This window comes from Thermobia domestica, chromosome 8 (genome assembly GCF_964235325.1).
Source record: "Thermobia domestica chromosome 8, izTheDome1.hap1.1, whole genome shotgun sequence".
Classification (NCBI taxonomy): domain Eukaryota; kingdom Metazoa; phylum Arthropoda; class Insecta; order Zygentoma; family Lepismatidae; genus Thermobia; species Thermobia domestica.
Window position 1 is genome coordinate 221,684,815 of NC_137461.1, and position 23,517 is coordinate 221,708,331.

General features: G+C 35.9%; 1 protein-coding gene across 5 annotated transcripts in view; it reads left to right on the forward strand.

Annotated features, from left to right (window-relative positions):
• The window catches only part of ttk (zinc finger and BTB domain-containing protein ttk), a 155,788-nt gene that overhangs the window by 32,050 nt on the left and 100,221 nt on the right, over positions 1–23,517 (forward strand). For all 5 annotated transcript variants that reach the window (XR_014132774.1, XM_081769437.1, XM_081769440.1 and 2 more), the window contains exon 3: positions 14,830–14,893. Coding sequence is in view for 4 of the 5 variants with exons in the window: in XM_081769437.1 (XP_081625563.1) it covers positions 14,830–14,893 (64 nt within the window). In the remaining variant the exon portion in view is untranslated. The remainder of the gene's footprint in view (positions 1–14,829; positions 14,894–23,517) is intronic.

The window sequence follows — 23,517 nt, forward strand, 5'->3', positions numbered from 1 at the left end:
TTACGGGAATGAAAAAGGACATCATTTGGAGCAAATTTATTAAAGTAACTCAAACTCCATCAGATAAGAAAACGACCATACGAGCTCGTTGCAAAAGTGTAAGAAAGAAATGGTTGGTTTAATTCAAAGAATGAAGAATCATTATGAAAAATACAATGCTGTGAAAAGCTGGAAACCCAAACAAACGGTAAAAATGTTGATACGAAAATTGCTTCTGATGATCCTAACGTCAGTGATGTCGTTGAGATGCAACTGAAAACTTCAGGTAAGAATTATATATTATGAAAATTTTATTTCGTCCCTATTCCTCACCTCAGTTCCAAATTTTCTTAAAAACTTTACACTTTGGCAAAGCTCGTATGAAGGGACCATGCAAAAAAGCGCAAGGTATGGCAGTCGCCCGCGTAACTAACCATTAAAGTGTGATACTTATTGTAACGTCAGTGTCTGGGACAATTTGATCTCAATTTGTTCTATGTCTTTATGTATGCACCACGCTACAGGGCGCAATTTTCGGTCTTTTAACATTAAATGTTGAGGGTAGAGGCACAAGACGTCGGAATTTGCTGTAGCCTATAGATTTTGACTGCAATCCGACGTAAAATTTCAAAATTAGTGGTTCAGATCCCACTTTAAACAAAAAGCCCTTATTCATATACTCTTGCTACTGATCCAAGACTGTAATCAATCAAACAAAACAAACTAATATTATGCGTTTCGAACAAACTTGGGTTGCAGGATAAATTTGGCTTCAACTCAGTTTTTATAAAATATTTTTAGATATGGGGCGTTCAGAGCACAAGGGATCCAAGTCCATTTTCAGAAAGATTCACCTTTGCCTAGCAAACGTAGTATCTTCGTAGCCAAACGTACGAAATAAATTAAACAAAAACCACGTGAAAGAGTATGGACTAGAGTTTCATAGGACAACCGCTAGACAAGGGCGTTGATGGAATGGGGGAGGAGGGCTAATTTCCCCCTTTTTGCTTATAAATTTAAGATATCAACATTATATTGTGTACGCTGAAGCGCGGAAATGATTAACAAGTCAGGCTCTGAATGCCATAGTCAATGATGCATAATTAAGATAAATAAATTTAGGACGTGTCCAAAAAAATACACCGGTGGAAAACGTCATATTTTCACAACCATGAATCCGAGATGAATAAAAGGAAAACTACGTGACAAGATGCAATCTAGAATTTTATATGATTGCCGCTAGAGAGGGGAGTTCGTGTAGAGATCATCCGCTCCCTACCCTGAATTTCAGATTTTGGGGGCAGTAATGTAGATCCGAATAAATATGAATTTTGATCAGTTAATCCATTTCCATTGGCCGTAAAGAGCTATAGGCCTATATTGCTCTCTTGTATATTTTTTGGCCCAAGGATTCCAAAGGTTATAGATTAAATACGGAGAACTACTTTCGAGTTTCGGGCCTGCTTAAAATTCTGGAAATTGGGTCTAAGCAACTTTCCAGTTTTAATAATATGTATGTTCTCCGTATTTATTCGGTGTAAGGACCTCAAGTTTGTTCTATTGTACTTTGCTTATCAAAAGATTTCTAAAACTGCCTTACTGCCCCCAAAATCTGAAATTCAGAGTGGGGATGGAGGCGGTTGCCCTCCTGTCCCGCTGATGCCCCTGTCTAGGAGCTGTCATGAAACTATCCCACGCTCTTTCCCATTGTTTTAGTTACATATGTTTTGGATTCTTGACTGCAAAGATATTACGTTCTGAAATAAAATTCATTTGCTGAGCAAAACCTAACTTTATTGAAAATGGATTTGGATCAATTGTGCTCTGAACTAGGGGCCGCGGTGGCTCAATGGTAGAGCGTTCACCTCTGGTGCATGGGGTCCCGGGTTCAAACCCTGCTCCCGCCAAGTAAACTTTGTGGTGGACAAACACCATGTGCGTGGGTTTTCCGGGGTTCTCCCGTTTCCTCCCACTTCCTTCATTCCACCATTTCTCACAATCACAGTCTCCTTTAGCCTAACCGGCATAACTGTGGGACGTAAAACTCAAAGATTTCATTTCATTTTGTGCTCTGAACAGCCCAAATAGTACCTTTCGTCAGTAAATTATTGACTCAAAAAAACAATCAATTACATAGACTTGCAGAAAATATTCTAAAGTTACCACAACATGAAGTGTGCTTCAAACATTACTTTTCGAAAATTTATTATTTTAAAATAATTTTATTAGCATCAGTGTTCTGAAATAGTAGTTAAATTTTGCAACAAAAAACACCCGCCTCCACAAAACGCGAGCTTAGACTCTAGAGGCATAACTAGAAAACTTTCAGAAGTGGTAACTCCAAAATGACTTGCTGTAGGGCTAAAATAACCGCACAACCGTATTTCTGGTAAAATTCTAGCCTTAAAACTTGTAACATGACTCCCTTTGCATTTGAAATCTCGAATACCAAGCAAAGATGTCCGCCATGATGCTTGATAGCACCATCTGATGTGTCAGACCACTTTCAAATTCCCTCATTCTCCCTGAACCCGTTCTCAACACGAGGACGTTTGTTTTGCCATGGTGATTGTGTGAAATCCCTATAGTAGTTACATTTTAAAATCTACCTAGAAAGCCTATTACAACCAAGAAAGTTCTTACTAGAGTCACTGGCAAGAGGGTGTAATTGAAGGCTGTCGTGATATAAAATAAGTTGAGAATTACTAATGTATACTAAAACATTCTGTACCCAACACAGTGTAGTCTTAACGAAAATAAAATAAATGAAAAGATCGGTTGCAAGAGCAAAAAAGTCTTAATAAATATATCATTACACGATTTTGAAATATGTTTAAAATCATGTTTTAAACTGTTCAAAATGTTTAAAAACATGTTTTTTCGTGTGTTTTAAAACGTGTTTAAAACATTTTGAACACCTTTTTCATGTTTAAAACACGTGTTTTGTTCTTTAAAAAAAAAAAAAAAAAATTCAACCCTGGTATCTAATTGTTGTGCCTGTTTTGTCGGCCAACCGTTCTTTGTCCAGTTAATGTCTCTGTATCCATTTGTCTTTGGACACTTAATTTACCATTTCCTGTTTGGACAAAGTAAACGAATTCATCTTACTAATATAATCTTGAAAAGCATATTAATTGATTGTTGAATTGGTGAGTGGAAAACGTGATAAAAAAAATCCACTACCTTAACCCAGATATGCCTACCGTCCTTTTAAAAGGACACTCTGCAATACTGACTTTAAGGCGTCCTCGTCTATGCTCTATCAATCCAATGTGCTTTCTACTGGCCCTTTTTAAAGCACACCCCCTCCCGGTGAAACTGGAAGTGGGGATCATCTTTTCTGCCTTTTTTTCGTCATAAGGCAGTAATATGAGCTAAAATAAAAAAAAAATTAAAACAATTAATAGTAGAAATTTTTTTCAGGCATAACTGGATTAACTTTCTTCGTATAAATATCAAAGACATAGTTAGCAAGCAACGGGAACCATCGGAGTAGTCTTGGAGATGCCATCAATGGCGCAGTAGCTACGCTAAAAATCCAGCTAACTGGCTAGTGGTGTGTTAACAGTTTGAACGCTCGACCGTAAATGAGTTAATGGATTTTACGTATTGCAAATATAGCGGTGAACTTTTGTTCGAACTGCAAACAATATTGTTTTACCTTAGATAATATAACCGAATCGCATTCCACTGTTGCAAATTTCCATTTATTTGATTTAATACAACTGCCTATACTTCAGAGGGTAAAGCCTCTGTTATAACTACCATCTCAGTATCTTCGTTAAATTGATGCATAGTCTCTGCTTTGACAGTATTCTCCGTAAATAAATTTAATACCTGTTTATGTTGATCAAACCAATTCCTTTGGACACCTTTCTGCAATAGTTTAAACAACGAAGGTATTTTGAGAGATATAGAAGGTAAATGCCGATGATAGAAATTGATGAGACTCAAAAATGACTGTAATTGCACGACCGATTGTGGAGGGGAGGGAGCATCTACAATTTATTTTAACTTATTTTTTTCATGGTAAGGTATCAGTGCCAATAAAGTCATACCCTAAATCAATGTTTTCCAATCTGGTCCGCGGGAGATGAAGCAGAAGTAATATATGACGAGCTTAGTATCATATTGCATCAGGAAGGGAGAGCTAAGGTCAACTCCATAATAATGAAAGACGTCAACAGAGTGGTAGGAGGAGCAGCTGCGACTAAGATGGAGGAACTATTTAGACTACGTTGGAGAAACACACGGGGCCAGATTCTTATCGACTTCTGTAGGCAACATACGATAGTGACGAATACGTGGTTCAAGAAAGAAAGAAAAAATACTAGCAAATCGATTACATTCTTGTCAATCAGTTTCAGGAATAGTGTACGAGATGCGAAGATATTACTAGGAACGGGCGTTGATTCGGACCACAATCTTCTAATGGCGGAAGTGCAAACCAGAGTAAAGTCAGTCAAGAAAAATGGGAGGAAAATTCGAAAATGGAAGTTAGAGCGACTAAGAAGTATGAACAATGATGTGAAAGAAAAATACAAAAATTCTCTGTAATGGGCGATATGATAGGCAGCGTAGAAAACAGCTGAGGAAAAAATTATCAGATTCTGCTATTTACACTCCACAACAATATTGGCAAGGTGGATGGAGTACCAAGAAAACTGAAACGATTCTTAAAATGCAGGATCTTAGAAGGGCGAAAACCACGGACATCAAAGAAGCAGAACGCTGAATGCACAAGAATTAGGAGGGAAAGCTAATAAAAAGGGTACGCACATTTGGAATCAAAAATCGACAAGTTCAGATATTAATTGACCATCAAAGAATTCTTAGTATCTGGGAGGAATATATAAAGGATCTATATGACCAGATGAACCGCATGAGAGATATTGCAATCGAGAAAGAGGTGGATGATGAAGAAAAAAAGACCCAGTATATTGAAAAATGAAATAGTACAAGCTGTCAAAAGACATGAGAAATAAGGCCGCTGAAGACTACAACGTACCAGCGAATTTGCTCAAGAGATTAAGAGGCAGTGCAATGAAACTGACTTCACTTGTTTAACAAGATCTACGTGAGTGGAGAATGGCCAGGGGATTTTCTGAGGACAATGGTTGCATTATCTAAGAAAAAGCAGGTTGAGAAATACACTGGTAAGAAAATCTTAATCTTATTTACCACACTGGAAAGATTATTGCGCGTTGGAATAATAAGGAATAGGCGGCTGAGAGGTAAGATACAAGAGATATTAGACGAAGATCAGCTTGGATTCCTGAAAGGAAAAGGCACCAGAGATGCTATTGGGTTTATGAGAATTATATCAGAATGAGCTCTTAACGTAAAGGAAGAATTGTTTGTTGTTCATCGATTGGCAAAAAGCTTTCGACCGGTCGACTCAACCAAACTTCTGAAAATATTAAAAGAAATCAACTAGAGGGAACGTCGATTCATTGGCAGCCTGTACATAGAACAAAGAGTAAAGTTCAGTTTTTATCAAGGAGAAACCAATTCCTCAACGGGAAGAAATTATTAACAGAAATTTGGGCCAAGAAAGCCCTAGAGCATAAAAAAGTAATTCTTATTGATAATAATAGTAAAAAAATAAATACTTTTGAAATACGTCATATGTATTAACAACTATTAAATCATATTAAATGCTTTTAATTCCTTAAGTTAATAATTTTTAAAAATTTAACATGGTTTACAGTACAGTCAGATGTTCAGCAGACAAATGTTAGGCATGTATTCACCCATCATGTCGTTACTTGGAACTAGTGTGGAAATTTCATCGGTGTCGTCAACGCAATCTATAAAATATGTGGTGAAATGAATAATGCGATTGAGTAAAATATAGAATTTTGAACATTCATTTTCGTATTTTTCTTCTTCCCTCAAGTGTCATTACGTTAATAGCATAAAGAAACAGTGATTCGAAAGAAAGTATAACTAAAATTTTAGGTGTTAAAAGAATATTTAACATTGTAGTAAGTAGCATACATGGTCTTTACTACTATCTTTAAGACTTTTATTTTTAATGGAATAGTAAGGGAATAACAAGGTTCTCTATATAATTAAAATTTTGTCACGTTTCTTCGACAAATTAAGGGTAAATAAAGTGAAATAAAAACCCAACTGAAACGAGTGCTCAGAAGTAATGTTTCTTTAACTAGTATTAGTCCGCGACGGGAATACGGGTAGCGTTCATGAAGAGAAATACAGTATATATGCACAAGATTAATTTTATGAAAAACTACTGAAATTAAAAAAAAAAAAGGAGGATGATCAGCAACTGGATGTAATAGATTTGTGCTGAGGAAGATTTTTTTTTTTTTCGATATCTACACAATTGGACAGTTCTGGGTGTTTTGGGGATGAGTAATTTCTTCTAACTATTGAATGTGCACTATATTAAATCATGTAGCGATTTTCTAGTTTATCGACTTGAAGGTGCTTTTTACAAGCAGTTCTTAAAATAAACTTTGAGCAGTTTTAATTGAAGACTATCATTTTCATCAGAAGTATCAGTGATTCTTTTGACTGATTCAGAGTTGTTAGCATCGCAGTGTGCAGCTCTAACCATTGTACCTCATCTCAGTAAGATGGGCTGAAGGGATTAGTTCAGTAACTGTGAGATCCGCTTTGTAATCGGAGTGTCAGTACTTTCGTAAATACTTTGTGGATTGAAAGACGACGACTTTATAAGTCTTAAGTTTCCAGGGTGTCTACTGGTCATGAAAGTCATGGAAGTCATGAAAAAGTCATATCTTTTGCTTAGTGGTCATGAAAGTCATGAAAAAGTCCTTTATTTACCCAACTGGTCATAAAAGTCTGAAATCTCAGAGTATATTTTTATACTTTTATACCTCATACTGCATGTACTGAAACAGTTGTATCAGGTCAGTAATTGTGAGAATTTCCCCCACCAGTTAGTGCTGGCTAACTGGTACTTTACTGTCTTCCTAGCTGCTCCCCATTTCATCTTCTAGTCTCTGTAATATAGTAACAACTTTTTACTGTCCAACTTTCTGATCTGCTATTTCTTTATTTCTAAGAAATGTAAATTGTGTATTTTTGGGCCTTTAGACTTATGCAAATAATATTATTCGTTTGAGTTTGCAGATTTTAAATTTGATGATGTATTTTTTTAAAACGAATTTCTTTTATAATTTGTTTTGTCTTTGGGCAGTTCTCTGAGTGCTTAATTTCAGACAAATTTCTGCTAGATGGATAATTATACTCAGAATTAAAACTTCAAATACAGTATAGAGTGATTCACTGGTAAGAGCAGGCCCGTATTTAGGTAAGTGCTATTCTGTGCTCGAGCACAAGGCGGCAGAATTTTAGATTCTTTCTTTAAGATTCACAATAAGTGATATTTAAGACTAGCAACCCGCATAGTTCCGATGCACCACTGATGGTAGGGGTTTATTATTACTAATGGTAATTTTTTATCGCCATGGTCATGAAAATTTGAACAAAAAGGTCATGAAAAGTCATGAATTTACTTTCTGGTATTCCAGTAGACACCCTGGTTCCGTAAGTTTGCTGTGTTCCTTTTTTGTGTAACAGTTTAATCATGGTATTTCTCCACTTTTCTGTAACTTACTTACTTCATAAACGTAGTATGAATTGGTGCGAAAATTTTTTCATCATCTTCTCCTTGTAGTGTGTATATTGTAAATCAATCGTTTGTTTTCTCTCGTTTTATGTTGCTTAGAGGTATGCAACTCAACTCCTCGTTGAAGTATACTGGGATATGCAGTATCTGTTCTTTCTTCAGCTTTGTTTATTCAAGTCCAATTCATTTCTTGAATATAACTTACTGTGAAACTGTTAATTTCTCTCAATGTTATTTAATGATTTTATCGGTTATGATGTTTCTTTTTAACGCTACAAATCTGCCTCTGTTCATTACTTAAGCTTAAAAAAAAAAAAATAGCTCGGGGCCATGTCTGGGCTGTAGGGTGAGTAGTTTATCTCTGTAAAACCTGTAGAATCTTTGAAGGCTGACCTAGAAAAAGAAACTCAGACCTTGAGAACAGTACGTTGTTCTCGAAAAACATCATTCAGCGGCTGAGTTTCCCATGTTACTTCTGTAAGACTACCGCACGGTTCTGAGGAAAAGAAAATGCATGCTATTGACCAATCATCATAGTTTAGTTTGGCTCGCCATAGAATTTGAAGCCGACCTTTCCACCTTGAACTTTTGGCAGCCTTTCTCCTTTTTTTTAATTCACTGCAGTCTCCTGATTTGACTCGGGACAATATTGACGAATCCAAGTCTCATCTACAGATACGATTTGGGCGCAAATTTGGTCAAGATAATCACCAACAAATTCGAAAAAATCTTTATAAGCTTCCTATCTTTTTTTGTGTGTGTTTTTAAGAGTTCGTACAAATTTTTCTGGCTTCTTCTTTACTAATCTGCTATCTGGCATAATTTTATTCTTCAGTCAGCTAGAACTAAGTTTTCGACTTCTGTGATGTTTTCTTCAATGATCAAGGCCACAGGACGCCCTGGGCAGAGATCGTCTTCACAGCTTTTTCGTCCTTGTTGAAATAGAGGTGCCACTTAAGTCGCCAAAGTATAAGAAAGCCTAAAATCCTTTAGGGCTGACGACATATCTTCAAAAATTTCTTAACGATTTTTCTTCTTCACGAGGTATTTTATTAGGCGCAGTGCTCAAACTTACGATAATTTTCAAATTTGACTGGCATGGCGGGGTTTGTCCTTCCACAGAAAAAACAACCTGATTAGCAGCCGACTTTTGGACTCAAATTCCTCTCGTCAGCTGTTCGAAGTAGTTTGCACTGAGTTGCCGTATTATTTTTCGGGCTCGTTTTTCCAATGATGATATATATATATATATATATATTTTTTTTTGGTTTATACGGTGGTTGGAATATTTTTGCTTTCAAGTGAGCTCAGAATTTCTCAATGGGACGGATTTGTAGAACATTTGGCGGATTACGCTCTTTGTGCAAAAATTTCACTCTCCCGGTCCAGCAGCTGCTGCGTCCCTATTGCATAGTGAGAAGAAGCTAAATCAGGCCAAAAGATGCTATCACCATTCGGATAGTTTTCTTTGATAAATGGGAAAGTCTCTTTCGAATGCATTCATTTTGATGTATATTTTGTTGCACCTATGATTGCTTATGGCTGAGAATTACCTTTTTTGCTTATTGCCATCCAGATGAGTAGTTTCGGTGGAAATTTAGTTCTGAACTTAAATTTTATGGATTCAGAGACATGAATGTGACCAGATTCAAAGTACGACATGTTTCGATGAACTCACACCCATTCATATCAATATATGTTTCATCATACATTATTACGTCCCTATCATCATTAGAGGCACGAAACTCGTCCCTGGCAGTTTTGTTCAGAATGACTTTGTTTTTTGTTTTTTCTGTTTTGTTTTGTTTCTCACCTGCATATGGAGCACTTTTTTTTCTTACTTTTGATTCCCAATTCCAATAGCAACTTCATCATAACATTACGACTCACTTTTAATGCATGTGCAGCACTTGATATGGTACATTCGTCGCTAGCGTTCACCAGTGACACAATCTTCTTGATTTTTTCGTCTTAATCATTTTTTCTTTCCTCCCCTTCTCTCTCTCTCTCTCTTTTTTTTTTTTCATTGAAATCCTATCTTCTGTGGGACGTAAAACTCAAAAATTTCATTTAATTTTTTGAAATCCTATCTTTGATCCTTTTTAATGTTCAGTTTACAGTTGCACCACTCAATCCTTCTTTTTGAAAGTGCTTCACGACTTCAGCGTCAGAGAGTCCCGCATTCCTTAGCACGAAATCTCGGAACACGAGCCCGATTGACTTCTGCTTTTAACAGCTGCATGTTTCCCGCTGACTGCCTCCTCAGCTGAAACTGCCTGTAATCGCATAACAAGGCATAATATATGAAACAGTCCAAACAGCGATCTGCTCGGATGTGTATGTCATGAGTAATACTCGTTCAAAATTGTGTCTGATTGGAATCCACAGGAGGTTATTATTCCCCTTGACAGAGTGTTCCTTTTTATGTATCTTTAGATATAGTATGATTTTCCATTGGAACATTTCAAATAAACAGGAATCCAAGGAAGGTAATAATTTAATCCAAGGAATGGCTATAATTACTTCTTTCGACGGAGTGTTCCTTGATGTATCTTCTGGTATATTATGATTTTCCGTCGGAACATTTCAAATAAACTGAATCCGAGAAGGGTAAAAGGGTTAATAATTCCCTAGATTATAATTATCCCTTTCGACTGAGTGTTCCTTTGATGTATCTCTTGATATAGTATTGTTTTCCGTTGAAACATTCTAAATAACCGGAAATCCCAGAGGGTTTAGCTCCCATTAATAATTTCAGGAGGTAAGATTCCCTGCTATACCGTGATTCATGTACCAATCGCGCGCCATATCCCCTAGACTAGCAGATAGGACTCATCCAGTCTGGAGTTCAATTTAGTGCAATAGTAAAAAGGTATAAGTAATTAAGCTACTAAGAAGCATGTGTACATTAAACAAAGTTCAGGAAGGTCGAAATCTTGCAAGATATGCATTGTGAGCATCAGACGAAAGAAGTGGTTTTGTAGATGGTCATGTACTATTTTAGTGTTACGTTTCCAGTAAACAACGCCTAACAATTGCACGAAATCTACTTGGCAGGTATGAATTACGATCGGTTATAATACTCAATATAGCAAGTAAAAATAAATTAGAAAGCTTCATGCTCAGAGTAACCTCCCCAAAAAAGGAAGTAATTCTTTCGAGGAACATTGTCCTCATGTTCAACTTCTTTGTGTTGAAAAGAAGGTTATAAAAGCAAAAACACGTAGGAAAGTAAAAAAGATTTTTAAAAAATGGAAGTAGATACACAGTTCATATAAACTGTAACATAAACCATCATACTATGAAACTAGACACTGCTCATTCTTATTATTTCTATTTCTTTCCAACCGATAACACGCCCCTGCCAAGTAAACTTTGTGGTGGACAAACACCGTGTGCGTGGGTTTTCTCGGGGTTCTCCCGTTTCCTCCCACTTTCTTCATTCCACCATTTCATTCATTACTCATCATCACCGTCTCCTTTAGCCTAGCTGGCATAACTGTGGGACGTAAAACTCAAAGATTTCATTTCATTTTTCCAACCGATAACAGTATGAAGTAAGAAGTTAACTTCAAAGAAGGTTAATTTCACCTTTTTCAAGATTAAGAGTAAAGTTTTATTTATGAACATAAATATGTGATTACGATTCTCAGGCAGGTCTTGAGAGTAAAACGTATCTTGTAATAATAATGATAATAATAGTAATAAATCTCAACATGCATTTCCTGAAGCCAAGAGAGTGATGATAAGTTTGTACATTTGGTATCGGCAGTTTGCGATATACCGATACGATAAATTTATTTGCATGTCTTTTTTTAGTGGTATCCAAGAAATCGAGCGTACCATTTTCTTCATGTTCCATGGTGAACTTAATTTTAGGATTGTTTCGTGTTGAATTCATCGAACAGGTTTTTCTAAATCGATGTCCCCCTTGTACACAATTAAGTGTAAACTCATGAATCTGCACGTAAGTTAGGCTCATCTTGTGCAAGACAATTCACTAAAATCTGTGGTATCAAAAATCAATAAGTTGATCCATTCTCTCCAATTATACCAGACGAGATCAAATCAAAACTCAGAATTCTACTCATTATATAAGGTTTCCCAAAATACATAAACTTGATATACCATTGAGATCTGTAATAGCTTATCTACATAGTTCTACGTACCTGCTTTCCAAGTGATCGTAGCATAAGCTTGAGTCATTCAGCATACAGTTTAAGCATAGTACTAAAAATAGTCTTAATACATTTGTCTTTGTTTGACCGACGTGGAGATGTACCCATCGATGTCGGTAGACGGCTCTACGAGTTTTGAAAAATTCTCTACATAAACTGAGAGTTGTTAATCCATGCAAAATTCAACTGATTTCACAACCAACACGCGTATTCTTCAGGAACAATATTTTTCAGTTTGAAGAGTTGGTTTTGCTGCTATGGGCAACATTCTTTCTCCGTTACTTTCTAATGTACTACTGAAACATGTTTGAAATTAGTATTCAACCGAAATATCCACACGTAATACATTTTCGCGTCACAGATGATACCTGATTTGTACCTCGATATTACAAAAAAAAAATAATAATAATAATAATAATAAATAAAATAAAAAAAAATGAATTTAACCAGATACACTCTAAAATTTAAGTTCGCCATGGAACATGAAGAAAACAGTATGCTCAATTTCTTGGATATTACTATAAAAGACATGCAAATAATTTTGTCACCTCAGCATATCACAAACTCTCTGCCGATGCCAGGAAGGTCTAAGAGCGAAACGGATCTTCCTAAAGAAAAGTTTTTCCACTGAAGCCAAGAGTGTGACAATATATATATATATATATATTCTTGGCTTCAGTGGAAAAACTTTTCTTTAGGAAGATCCGTTTCGCTCTTAGGCCTTCCTGAGGATCGTAATCACAAAATACAACACCTCATAAAAGTAGGACAGGAGAATGGTTTTAAAAAGTCCTTATTAATCAAGTAGTACAGGCAGGTCCAAGAGATTTACAAGTCTTGCACCCAATAATCATCTAAGGTTGTTAAGGAGAAGTGGATTGGAATTCCTTTAGTTGCGCATGTTTTTGCAGATTATATATGTTAGTTAAATGATATTAATACTTTAGAAATTCATCTATAATCAATTGGAAAATACGTAACTAACTTCAAATTTGAGTTTATCGATTCTACTAGATTCTTAATTTAGTGGGCTGTACAATGTCACTTTGTAATGCCCCACTATTGCTGATACAAGCTGCTAAAACAAATAAAAGTAATTTTAAGCCAAATTCTATTTCAGGGGCTTATCCCCTGTAGTTATTCAGGAAGCATGGGTCTCATCTATAGCTAATTTTTAGTCCAAATACGATCGAAATTCCTGTTATTCACCCTTTAAAAGTTTAAACGAAAATGTTCATGCTGTTTGCATCAACATCTAAATCAATGTTTGGTATTGCAACTATCAAATAAATTGAAACCAACTGTTACAAGCTCAAGTACGTGGTGATATCAATAAGCAAAATACATAGCCTACGATCGTGCAGAACGAATCCAACTGTTCTACGATTCTTTATATACGCGCAGTATTCCACGATTTTAACTTCATCTATGCAAGCATCATTACTCAGCTAAGCGAATTAACTATTTTAAGAAATTGAATGATTGCATCGGTAAATGTTATATATATATATATATATATATATATATATATATAAAATCCTATAAAGAATTATAATAAATGTAAATATTGATTAACAATGTAAGTGAATATATAAAGCAACTAAGTAAATGATATATAATAGTAATACACGTCGTAAATACGAGCTTAAGCTTTTAATGCACTGTTCTTACAAGCAAGTGACATAGAATACTGCTTACATGTGTCAAGAATACTGCTTACATGTGTCATACTTCTAAAATGTATAATTGTAAAAGTCATGCACCTTTTCTGGTAGCACACTTAATTATGTACGTATGTACTGAAGTCCTCACTCATATGTATCTGTCTTCATGCACAAGACTTCATAATTTCCTCGTGTCTACTGTTCCCAGATGGAAACATGCAATTGCTCTCTAATCGAAATGTTTATCAAAACGAAAAACGTCAAAAACTTCAAGAATAGACCAAGTTTAATAATAATTAAGAAAAAAGTAAATTTAATTTTAAAAAAGTGGGATCTAAATGGGTTAAATTGACAGCCGGAACTTAATCTTGATACGAGTATGATGGTCTGAAATCTACTTTGTCTCACAGTCATGACCCTCTCAAAGCAACTCCAAAAGACAGACACACTTTTATTTTCCATATGTGTCACATCCACGACGATCACAGATTAAATAAATGTAAAGATCTGCTAATGTAAGAATTGCTTCCTTCATTTCTTATATAACGTGCTTATATAGGAGTTGATACATAAACATTTGTGCCATGTGTTGAACGGAACTTCAATCACACAATTCATTTAAATGTAATAGTAATTAATTAGAGCCTTGAAATTTGAGGGAAAGGTATGCTAGTACTGTTAGCAGTACATCACTTTAATTCTGAGTCAACCTGTCAGCGTTAACACGTACGACTTAGACGCGTGTTCGTTCACGACAGTTTTAATACTTCCCATCTTGAATTAGCAGAAACCACTAGCATTATTTTCTCTGGAAGGATAGCTCGAATGTGGAAGTGCTTTTTAACAATCTTTCCTCTGGAGGGGTTCACTCACACGTTACTTACTTCAAACCAATAAAATCCTGTGCACAAACTTATGTGTAGTTTCACAAACATGTCTTCTGTCCGATGCATAATATTACAGCATAAATTCATGTTTCAGCACAACTAAATTAATACTACCTAATTTCACACACGGAAAATGACGCCTCGTGGTTAGTACCAAGAGACAATATGAGTGAGTTCGGCTGAAACTCTTCGGAAACACATGAAAACCTTGATGACACAATTACACTCTGCTCATACAGTATGTGTAACAAGTAACGGTTACCGGTATTCTAAAAATGTTTCAAGTCAGTTACAATAAAAATTAAAGATATTAAAATATATTGAGTACAAATAATATTCAGTTACTGGTAATTTGTTTCTTCCAGTCACTGGATTTGGGGGATTGAAGTTATATAATATTGGGATTCTAAAATTTAGAAAGTTCATTAAGAATAATGTTTATGTTATTAAGTTTATCAAGTGTAATACCAAAGTGTCATTCATATCTTGTTTTATTTTAGGAAACTTTACCTGACAAACGTGTAAAAGATGATCCAGAGCCAACTCCAGGACCATCAAACCAAGGTAAATGCTACGTAAATACATTTAGTTAATTCTTTCAAATTTATCATTTATGTAGTTACATGCAAACCAAAAAAGTTCTTGCCGTTCTAGAGCAATACAGTAAATGGTACGTACGTTTAGGTTTCGAAGTAATTTTCATTAGCATCCAACACCTTTTGCCAACGTTCCTGCAGCTGCATAATACCCTGGTGATAAAACTGCAAAGAAGTCCGTGACTGCGTTTCGCAGGTCTCCCGGGTCCTTTTCCCCACATGTTGCTTGGCATTGTCGTGCAAAAACAGCACACCCTTGCAATTCATCAATGCACAGCGCACTCTTCGCAACTCTTGAGAGTAGAGGTCAGCAGTGATGATCTGACCAGGTGAAAAGAGCTCGTAATGCATCACTTGCCGACTATTCCATCATACAGAGAACATAATCTTTCGTGGGTGCAGAGGTGGTCTTGAGGTGTAAGAAACAGGGGGACGTGGCGACAACCAATATCTGGTACCCTTGGGAGTGTCATACAGGACCCACTTTTCGTCACCACTGAGCAAGCGATCAAAGGGTGTGTTCAGGTGCCGAGTGAGTAAGGACAAACAGGCTATCACTCGTTCCCTGTTGGCTTCCGACAATGTGTGGGGTATCCATTTACTTAACTTGTAAGACTTTCCTATCCCATGCAGATGCAGTCTGACTGTTTCAACAGAAACGTGGAACCCGTCTGCAAGTTCATCACACGTTAGACTACTGTCCTCCTTGATGGCTGCTTTCAGACCCTCGTGATTCAACACATACGGTCGTCCACTGCGATTTTCATCCGAAAAGCTCAATCTTCCGAACGGAATTTCTGGAACCAATGTCTGGCTGTGCATTCGTTCACTACCTTCTCTCCAAATGCCTGGCATGTGCGACAACGTGATGCGACGGACTGGTCCACTTTAAAATCATACAACAAACACGCGCGAACAAGCTGCTTCGATACCTCCATTTATCTTCGACAGTGGACGAGCTATGACTGTGTGTAAAGACAACGTGCCTGTATTACGAGGTCGATGATCAGACTAATTCTCGATCCCTTGGCAGATACTTCAGTTCGTTTCCTCTCTGTGAGCGGATGATTAAAGAGACATCAAAAACGGCAAGAACTTTGTTGGTTACCTTATGTGATACTTTAAGGACTGTGTAAATTTTGGATCTATTTAAAGCTATTCACTGTAATATTTTGGCGCAACTACTCACTACATACACATCGTATTTTTAATCCACTAAAATATATTTACCGTAACTACCAAGTGGTAGTTGCAAAAAGTTCGTATGGATAAAATTATTTTTAAAATTCTTTTAATTCTAATTTCGCCATTGAAAATGTGAATTCAGTTCTTCACTGTCAAACTGAGGTCTCGAATTCCGTAAATTTACATAGGTAGCTACTCTTACTTGAGGAGCTTCCTGGTCTACTTCTTTACTTATTGGTTCCCGTATGGTAGAATGAAAATTCACTGGGATCTAGTTAAATTCCTAATTAAATAAGGAAAGGAAATTAAAGGTGAAAAGAAAATATTCAGTCATTCATGAAGACCCCTCTCACTTGAGTCAATTCTGTCTATCACTTTAGATAGTGATAAAACACAGATAAATCATCCGCACTGCTCTTATACCCCTTCACTGTAGAGATGAATAACTAACAAAAATTGGAAGCACATTCCCTTAGTCAATTTGGTTCTCAGGGAATCAAACTTATTATCTAAGTTCGTCTCTCTCTCTCTCTCTCTCTCTCTCTCTCTCTCTCTCTCTCTATACCTACGTACCTACCTAGTCTGAGATGGAGTACTAAATCCTGTTTTCTTGATCCTCTGTAACATCAAGAATATATCAGAGACGAGCTGTTTTAGCTCTTTCTCTTTCAATAAAAAGGATCCATTATAGGATCTAGAGCTTACAAAATACATGAAAGGTTCAGGGAAAGACAATGGAAAGCGATACATCCGGCGAAATTGAGTTGTTACGTGGAATGGGTTAGGATTGGAACAACAAAACTGAATGTGGCTAGTTTAACTTCGGAATTGAACTTGCATACAACAAGGGAAGATTGTTTAGTATTTGTCATTGAATTGCATTGCATGGGAATGTTGATTATTTTTATTTTTATTTACTTTTTTTAACGTATCAGACTGATTGTTTGGAATCGAACAGTTACTTTTGCAACCTTGTACTTCGATTGATAGGAAAGTGACGAAATTACTTGACTCGTAGGCATGTAGATTCTGGGAAAAAGTAAATAAAATTTCAGAAATAATAAAAATTAGGTGAATAAAAAATTGAGCTTAAAAAGTTTCCCCACCGATATATATACATGTGAGTGAGGAACTGACTTGACTGCTTATCAATGTCAAGTGTGTGTCCATGCCCAGGCCAGACTACTTAAGCTAAAAACTCGAAATTTTGACAGTGTATTTAATTTGCAGTGTAACACTATGGAAGGAGTTTTGGAAATTCGACTAGGAAGGGGGAGAGGGAATAGAGATCGCAATTATTATAGTAAAATGCCCACATCTCTGAAACATGGACGTGAAACTTGATATATCAATTCTCCATTTAAACTTATTAGAAACCTGTTTCCACAGTTGTAATATTTCCTCTAGAAGGGAAGAAAAAAGGATGCGAGTTAGAATAGTTACAAGATGGTCATATCTCAAAATCCCTTAGTTAGACACATGAAAATTTGTATTACAACGATAGTGTTTATATTTGTATGTATTTACCAAGTATTGTTTATATTTACGGGCAAAAGTGCTATTTTGAAGGCACAAGCAACTAAGGTTGATGTCGATGTTATGGTAACGTAGAAAGATAGAAAGAACGACGAGCCATCTTGTATAGATTGAATGTATAATATTGCAATGTGTCAAACACGACATATGTTGAAAGTTAATATATATATATTCAAAAGTGAATAACTGTGTTATGAGATTCATGATACTCTCGTGAACTGTATAAATATTCAATAGAATCAGGGAATATTACATATTTATATGGTGCCGAAATCGTGGAACTTTTAAATTAGTCAGAAGCATTAGTAAACTATCTCACTCAGCATCACGGATTATCTATTGCTACGTAATAAAAGAAAAATATACCGAAGACCTAAAATGAGTACCAATACAAGAGTTGAAGATATTCCAGAAATTGAGACTTCAACGGATGTAGTTAATCTTTTACGACAGCTAGGGCAGTAAATAAATTCCATGACACAGCAAATTGATTCCAAATTGGATACCAGATTGGAACAAGTGACACAACAAGTAGGACAGCAGATGGATTCCAGATTGGAACAAATAACGCAGCAGTTAAATACCAAATTGGAAATAACCGACAATAGGATGGAACAAATTATTCATAGCTTTGCAGTAGTGAGAAGTACTGTTGATGTAGTCGAAACGCAATTGCATGCAAACCAAATGCGAAGACTGCAAGAAGAGATTCATACCATCAAGGAGAAAATCAGTACGGCCAAGTGTAATCCTGATCCTACCCTCAACGCTGTGTATGAAGAACATAGACCTGAGTCAAGACCCTGTGAAGAAGACAACAACTCATCAGAAGTCTATTCTGAAAGGAGAGATACCATCTCAAATACTGACGACGAAGGAAGAAGACCACGCCAGAGGAACTGTACATACATATAAAACCGCGACATCTAAGGTATTTTAGTACTAATAATAGTCGCGTGAAATTCAGTGAAATAAGATCATTAACTAAATTCAGCGGCAGATCTGCGGACGTCCCAGCGAGTACATTTTTAGAGAAATTGGAGGAAGAGTGTGAACTAAATAGATTAGGCTAACTTCTTCAAAATCTTACCGCATATTTTGTTACCACCTTGTTCGGTATGATACAAAGCAATAAGAGGTAGTCTGCGTAATTATTCCGACTTTAAAAATGCGCTGTTAGCAAATTTCGAAAATGATTTTATGTTAGCAGACCGGGATGCCCAAATTAGAAACCGACGTTTTGATCCTGAAGTAGACAAAAGCGTATAATGACTTGAAATCGTATTTTGTAATCTCTGCTTATAGTGACTTGAAACAGATCAATCCATATAAGCAGGAATCACGTATTATCGCATCAATAAGAATATTATTACCGTTTAGGCTAAAGCAAGTATTGATCTCTTCGCAATGTATTAATTTTAATCACTTAATAATGATAGTTCAAAATTATGGAAGTCACACTAGATTGCAAGGTAATAATAACAGAAATCAAGCTAACTATATTCATGTTTGAAATATCAATGTTCGAGAAGATTATAATCATAATACGAAAGGTAATGTTAGATTTTCTCGTAATGGCAATACGACCGAACCTAATTTCAGAAGAAACAGAAATAATAATCGTACCGTTTTTAGGAATAATGTAAATAATAGAGCTAATTTTTCACGAACTCCCCGATTTCGCAGTAATTACATAGGTGGCAGAAATTTTCAAAATAGGAACCAAAGAACGGGTGAAGTAAATAACATACAGGACTGTACTCAAGATTGTACCATTCAATGCAACCTAATCGAATCTTTTGACAATGCCAACGTAACCTGAATGTGGTTGACGTGGAATGAGTTAAAGTCACGTTAGCAATTTATTCGCAATGATATAAAAACAGTGATTTAAACTTAAATGACAACGCTGCAAATCATTTAAATGATAGCAACAAATAATATAGTGTGATTATTCTTTTTGTAATATCAATTGGTTTTTGTTTTGTTTCACTTTGAATATTGTTATGATTTCATTGTAATTTTTACTTCGTTCACATTCTATGAATTAATACAAATATTGTTTATCAAAGTTATGCTAACTATGCCCAAATAAATGAAACATGCTACGTTGTATTTTAACTCACACCAACTTTATTGTTAACGAGTGTAAATGGCGTTGAATTAAAGAATCTCTTTAGGACCTAAAAATAACCAACAAACTTATCCTATTTCTTTGAATATGTCCGTCTCGTCGGTAATTTTATAAAATTAAAATAAAATTGATTATTGAATAAATATAAGAATGATATTGAGATAAAATGAAAATAATATTTTATGAATTGTAAGTTTTATATATACGAAGGCTATTCAAAAAGTAAGGTAACTATTGTATATGAAATGTTTATCGGTCCAGGATTCTTTCTTTAATTGTGATCAATTTAAAGAAGTCCCATAGTTCGGGAGCCAGTATACAACGATAGTGTCTATATTTGTATGTATTTACCAAGTATTGTTATATTTAGGGGCAAAAGTGCTATTTTGAAGGCACAAGCGATTAAGAAGAAGAAAACATATAAAGAAATAATTTAAATGTTTGTATCATATTGAAATATTTCTTAATTTCGTTGCTATGGCAACTTGTTTATCTGTTCGATGTCGTTGTTATGGTAATGTAAAAAGATAGAAAGAACGACGAGCCATCTTGTATAGACTGAATGTACAATATTGTAATGTATCAAACACGATATATGTTGAAAGTTCATATATATATATATATTCAAAAGTGAATAACTGTTATGAGATTCATGATAATCTCGTGAACTGTATAAATATTCAATATATACGTTTAGAATCGGAATGTTACAGTATTTAGGCTTTTAATTTTAAATAATTGAAGACGTGCTTTCAGAATTTTTATTGTTTTCCTTAGAAGGGGAAAAAAAAGGTGAGGTTGCAATTATTATAATAAGATGGTCATATCTCCAAATCTCTTAAGATTAGACATATGTTAATTAAACTTGGTATATAAATTCTAATTCCAAACAAGTGGGCATATGTCACAGCGTTTCTGGAAATTCCACTGTAACAAGAGAAGAGGCAATTTCTAATTTTTTCTCTAAATATATGAATATCAATCTTACCATCAGGGGATAGCGGATGAACTATTTGAAATGAATTTTTGAACATAGTTAACACTTGGGTCGACGTGGGTTTTTATGATTTCACTTTGATATGTGTATTCTAAGGGGAAAGGGGCTTAAATATTTCGCAAATAATAATGGTATAAACGCACTCGGAGAATGGGAAGAGAAGTCACCAGCTAGCTGTTTGTAGTATATATATATAATACACAACTGGAAGATTCCGCTAAACGTCAAAAGAAAGCTGCTTATTAAAAGGTGAAAGCTGTTTAAAAACTAACCTCGACCGGGTCTCTCAGTGCCATGCAGAATTCACTAGAGAATTGCTTGTAGATTGTAGAACTATATTCTGAGCTAAGATATTCTAAGGTGCTGAGAAAGGAAAGTAGTAAATATTAAATGGAAAGAATCCTTTGATATAAACACATAAATTTATAACAATATAAATACCACCGAGAACACACTAAAAAGCCTGTTTCCAGATCTGGAATATCATAATAAAGAATTTTTCAATTAATATAACAGCAATTTCCAATAAAATGGAAATCACAGTAATAAGAAAATTTCGAAAATGTGAAATTTTGCGAACGCCCTCAGTTGGGAAGAACGTAGCCTTCTTGAAATCATAAAATTTTCTGAAAGAGTAATGGAATATAATTATTACTTACAGAAGCCACAGGCTGAGGCTTTTTGTTTCACGAGCCACACATTACAACATTTATCAGCTGTTACGACTGTATAGCACTTTTAGGAATGCTGAGTACTTCAGAAGAAAGTATTGATAAAATATATCACAGTAGTCTCAACAGACTATTAAATAACTACGAATGAGACAGTGGTTGAGATATTTATTAGACTCATCTTTTTACAAAGAGATTGCCATAATCCGTCTTCAAAGATGAGCGTTAATGATCAGCGCTAAGAGATGTACTAGTAGTAAAATATAATAGAATACTTTCGAATGGTTTCTTAGCGTTTATTATATACCAATTGTCTAATTGTGGAAATACCAGTAACCTATATCTTCATGATACACATATATTAGTCCTAGTCGCTTAGCAGAGAACAATTTTAAAAACATTTACCGTTGCTTTGAGACTCTGTCTGTCAGAAACCTGTGACATTTGTTATATTAGCATTTGCGGCTGACTCAAAGAACCTAGGACACTAGTTAAGGTATCATTTTATATCTTATGAAAGGAGCTTGCAGATTATATATAACACTATAGAATTTTTAAATTTATATAATATATATATATAGGAAGTAGACAAAAAAAATCTAAAAACACTTCATACAGGACACGTAAGTTTGGCCCTCCACTGTACAACACGTGTTGCGGTTGCCGATCGTTTTTTGTTTTCAGTGTGTCATGTGGACCTTCCTCTTCCGTCAGCAGTAACCAGTTTACCTGTGAGTGTCATGGTGTGAAAGTGGTGCGGCAAAATGGACGACCTGACAGACTTCCAAAGAGGCATGATCGTTGGTGCCCGTCTGGGTGGAGCTTCAGTGGCGAACATTGTGGGGGTATCGAAAGGCACTGTCCAATGTCACGAGGGCATACACAATTCATGGGCAAACGATGTCTGCAAAGCACAAGTGATCGAAAGACAATCCTGTCGTATAGGAACCGGAGGGCATTAAAACAGATTGTAGCAGCTAAAAAGAAGACAACTGCAATGAACATTACGTCTGAACTCAATTCCGGCCTACAAAACCCGGACAGAAAACAGTGCGACGGGAACTTCATAAAATGAAAATTCATGGCAGGGCCGCTATTGCCAAACGCCTGATCACAGCAGTAAATGCGAAGAGGCGTATCCAGTGGTGCAAGGACCACAAGGCGTGAACTCGAGCAGTGGGAACACGTAATGTGGTCCGATGAATCGACCTTCACCTTGTTTCCAACAACCGGTTGTGTTTACGTATGAAGAACACCGTCGGAAGCCTATGATACAGACTGTCTGCTCCCAACTGTAAAGCATGGGGGTGGTTCTGTTACAGTATGAGCAGTGATATCGTGGTTTTCTGCAGGTCTCATCATAGCCCTGCATGGAATGATGAATACTAAGGCGTATGAGGCCATTTTGGGGGACCAGGTTCTATCCATGGCCCAAATATTGTTCACTGATGGTGATGGCATCTACGAAGATGATTTGGCACCGTGTCACGCTGCAAAAACGGTGAAATCATGGTTTGAGGAGCATGACCAGGAGCTATCACACCTCCCCTGGGTCCCACAAACACTAGATCTGAACATCATTGAGCCATTGTGGTCTGAGTTAGAAAGGCGTGTTCGGTCTCATTACCCTCCGCCATCATCCCTTAAGGAAGTGGAGCATGTTTTGGAGGAACAATGGTACAAAATTCCACACACCACGATTCAGGAGCTGTATACGTCCATTCCACGTCGGATCCAAGCAGTTTTAGACGCAAAATGAGGCCCCACACCATACTAGGTATGATTTTCACACTTTTGCAAACGTTTAAGACTTTTTTTTGTCCAATCCATATATATATATTCTGAAAATCGATTCTAAATTTGCTGTTCTCAAAAAGCCATATTTTGAAAATTTTCAAGAAATTTAAAATACTCACTGTTATTTATGATTGTATCCCCAAAATTTTATTTTGGGATCAATTTTTACAACTTGAAAGCCTTTTCGGTTGTAATTATATCCTTTGTCAGGCTACAGCCTATTGGGTTCACAGGGTTCACTTTACTTAGTACATCTAGTGCACGAATCCATA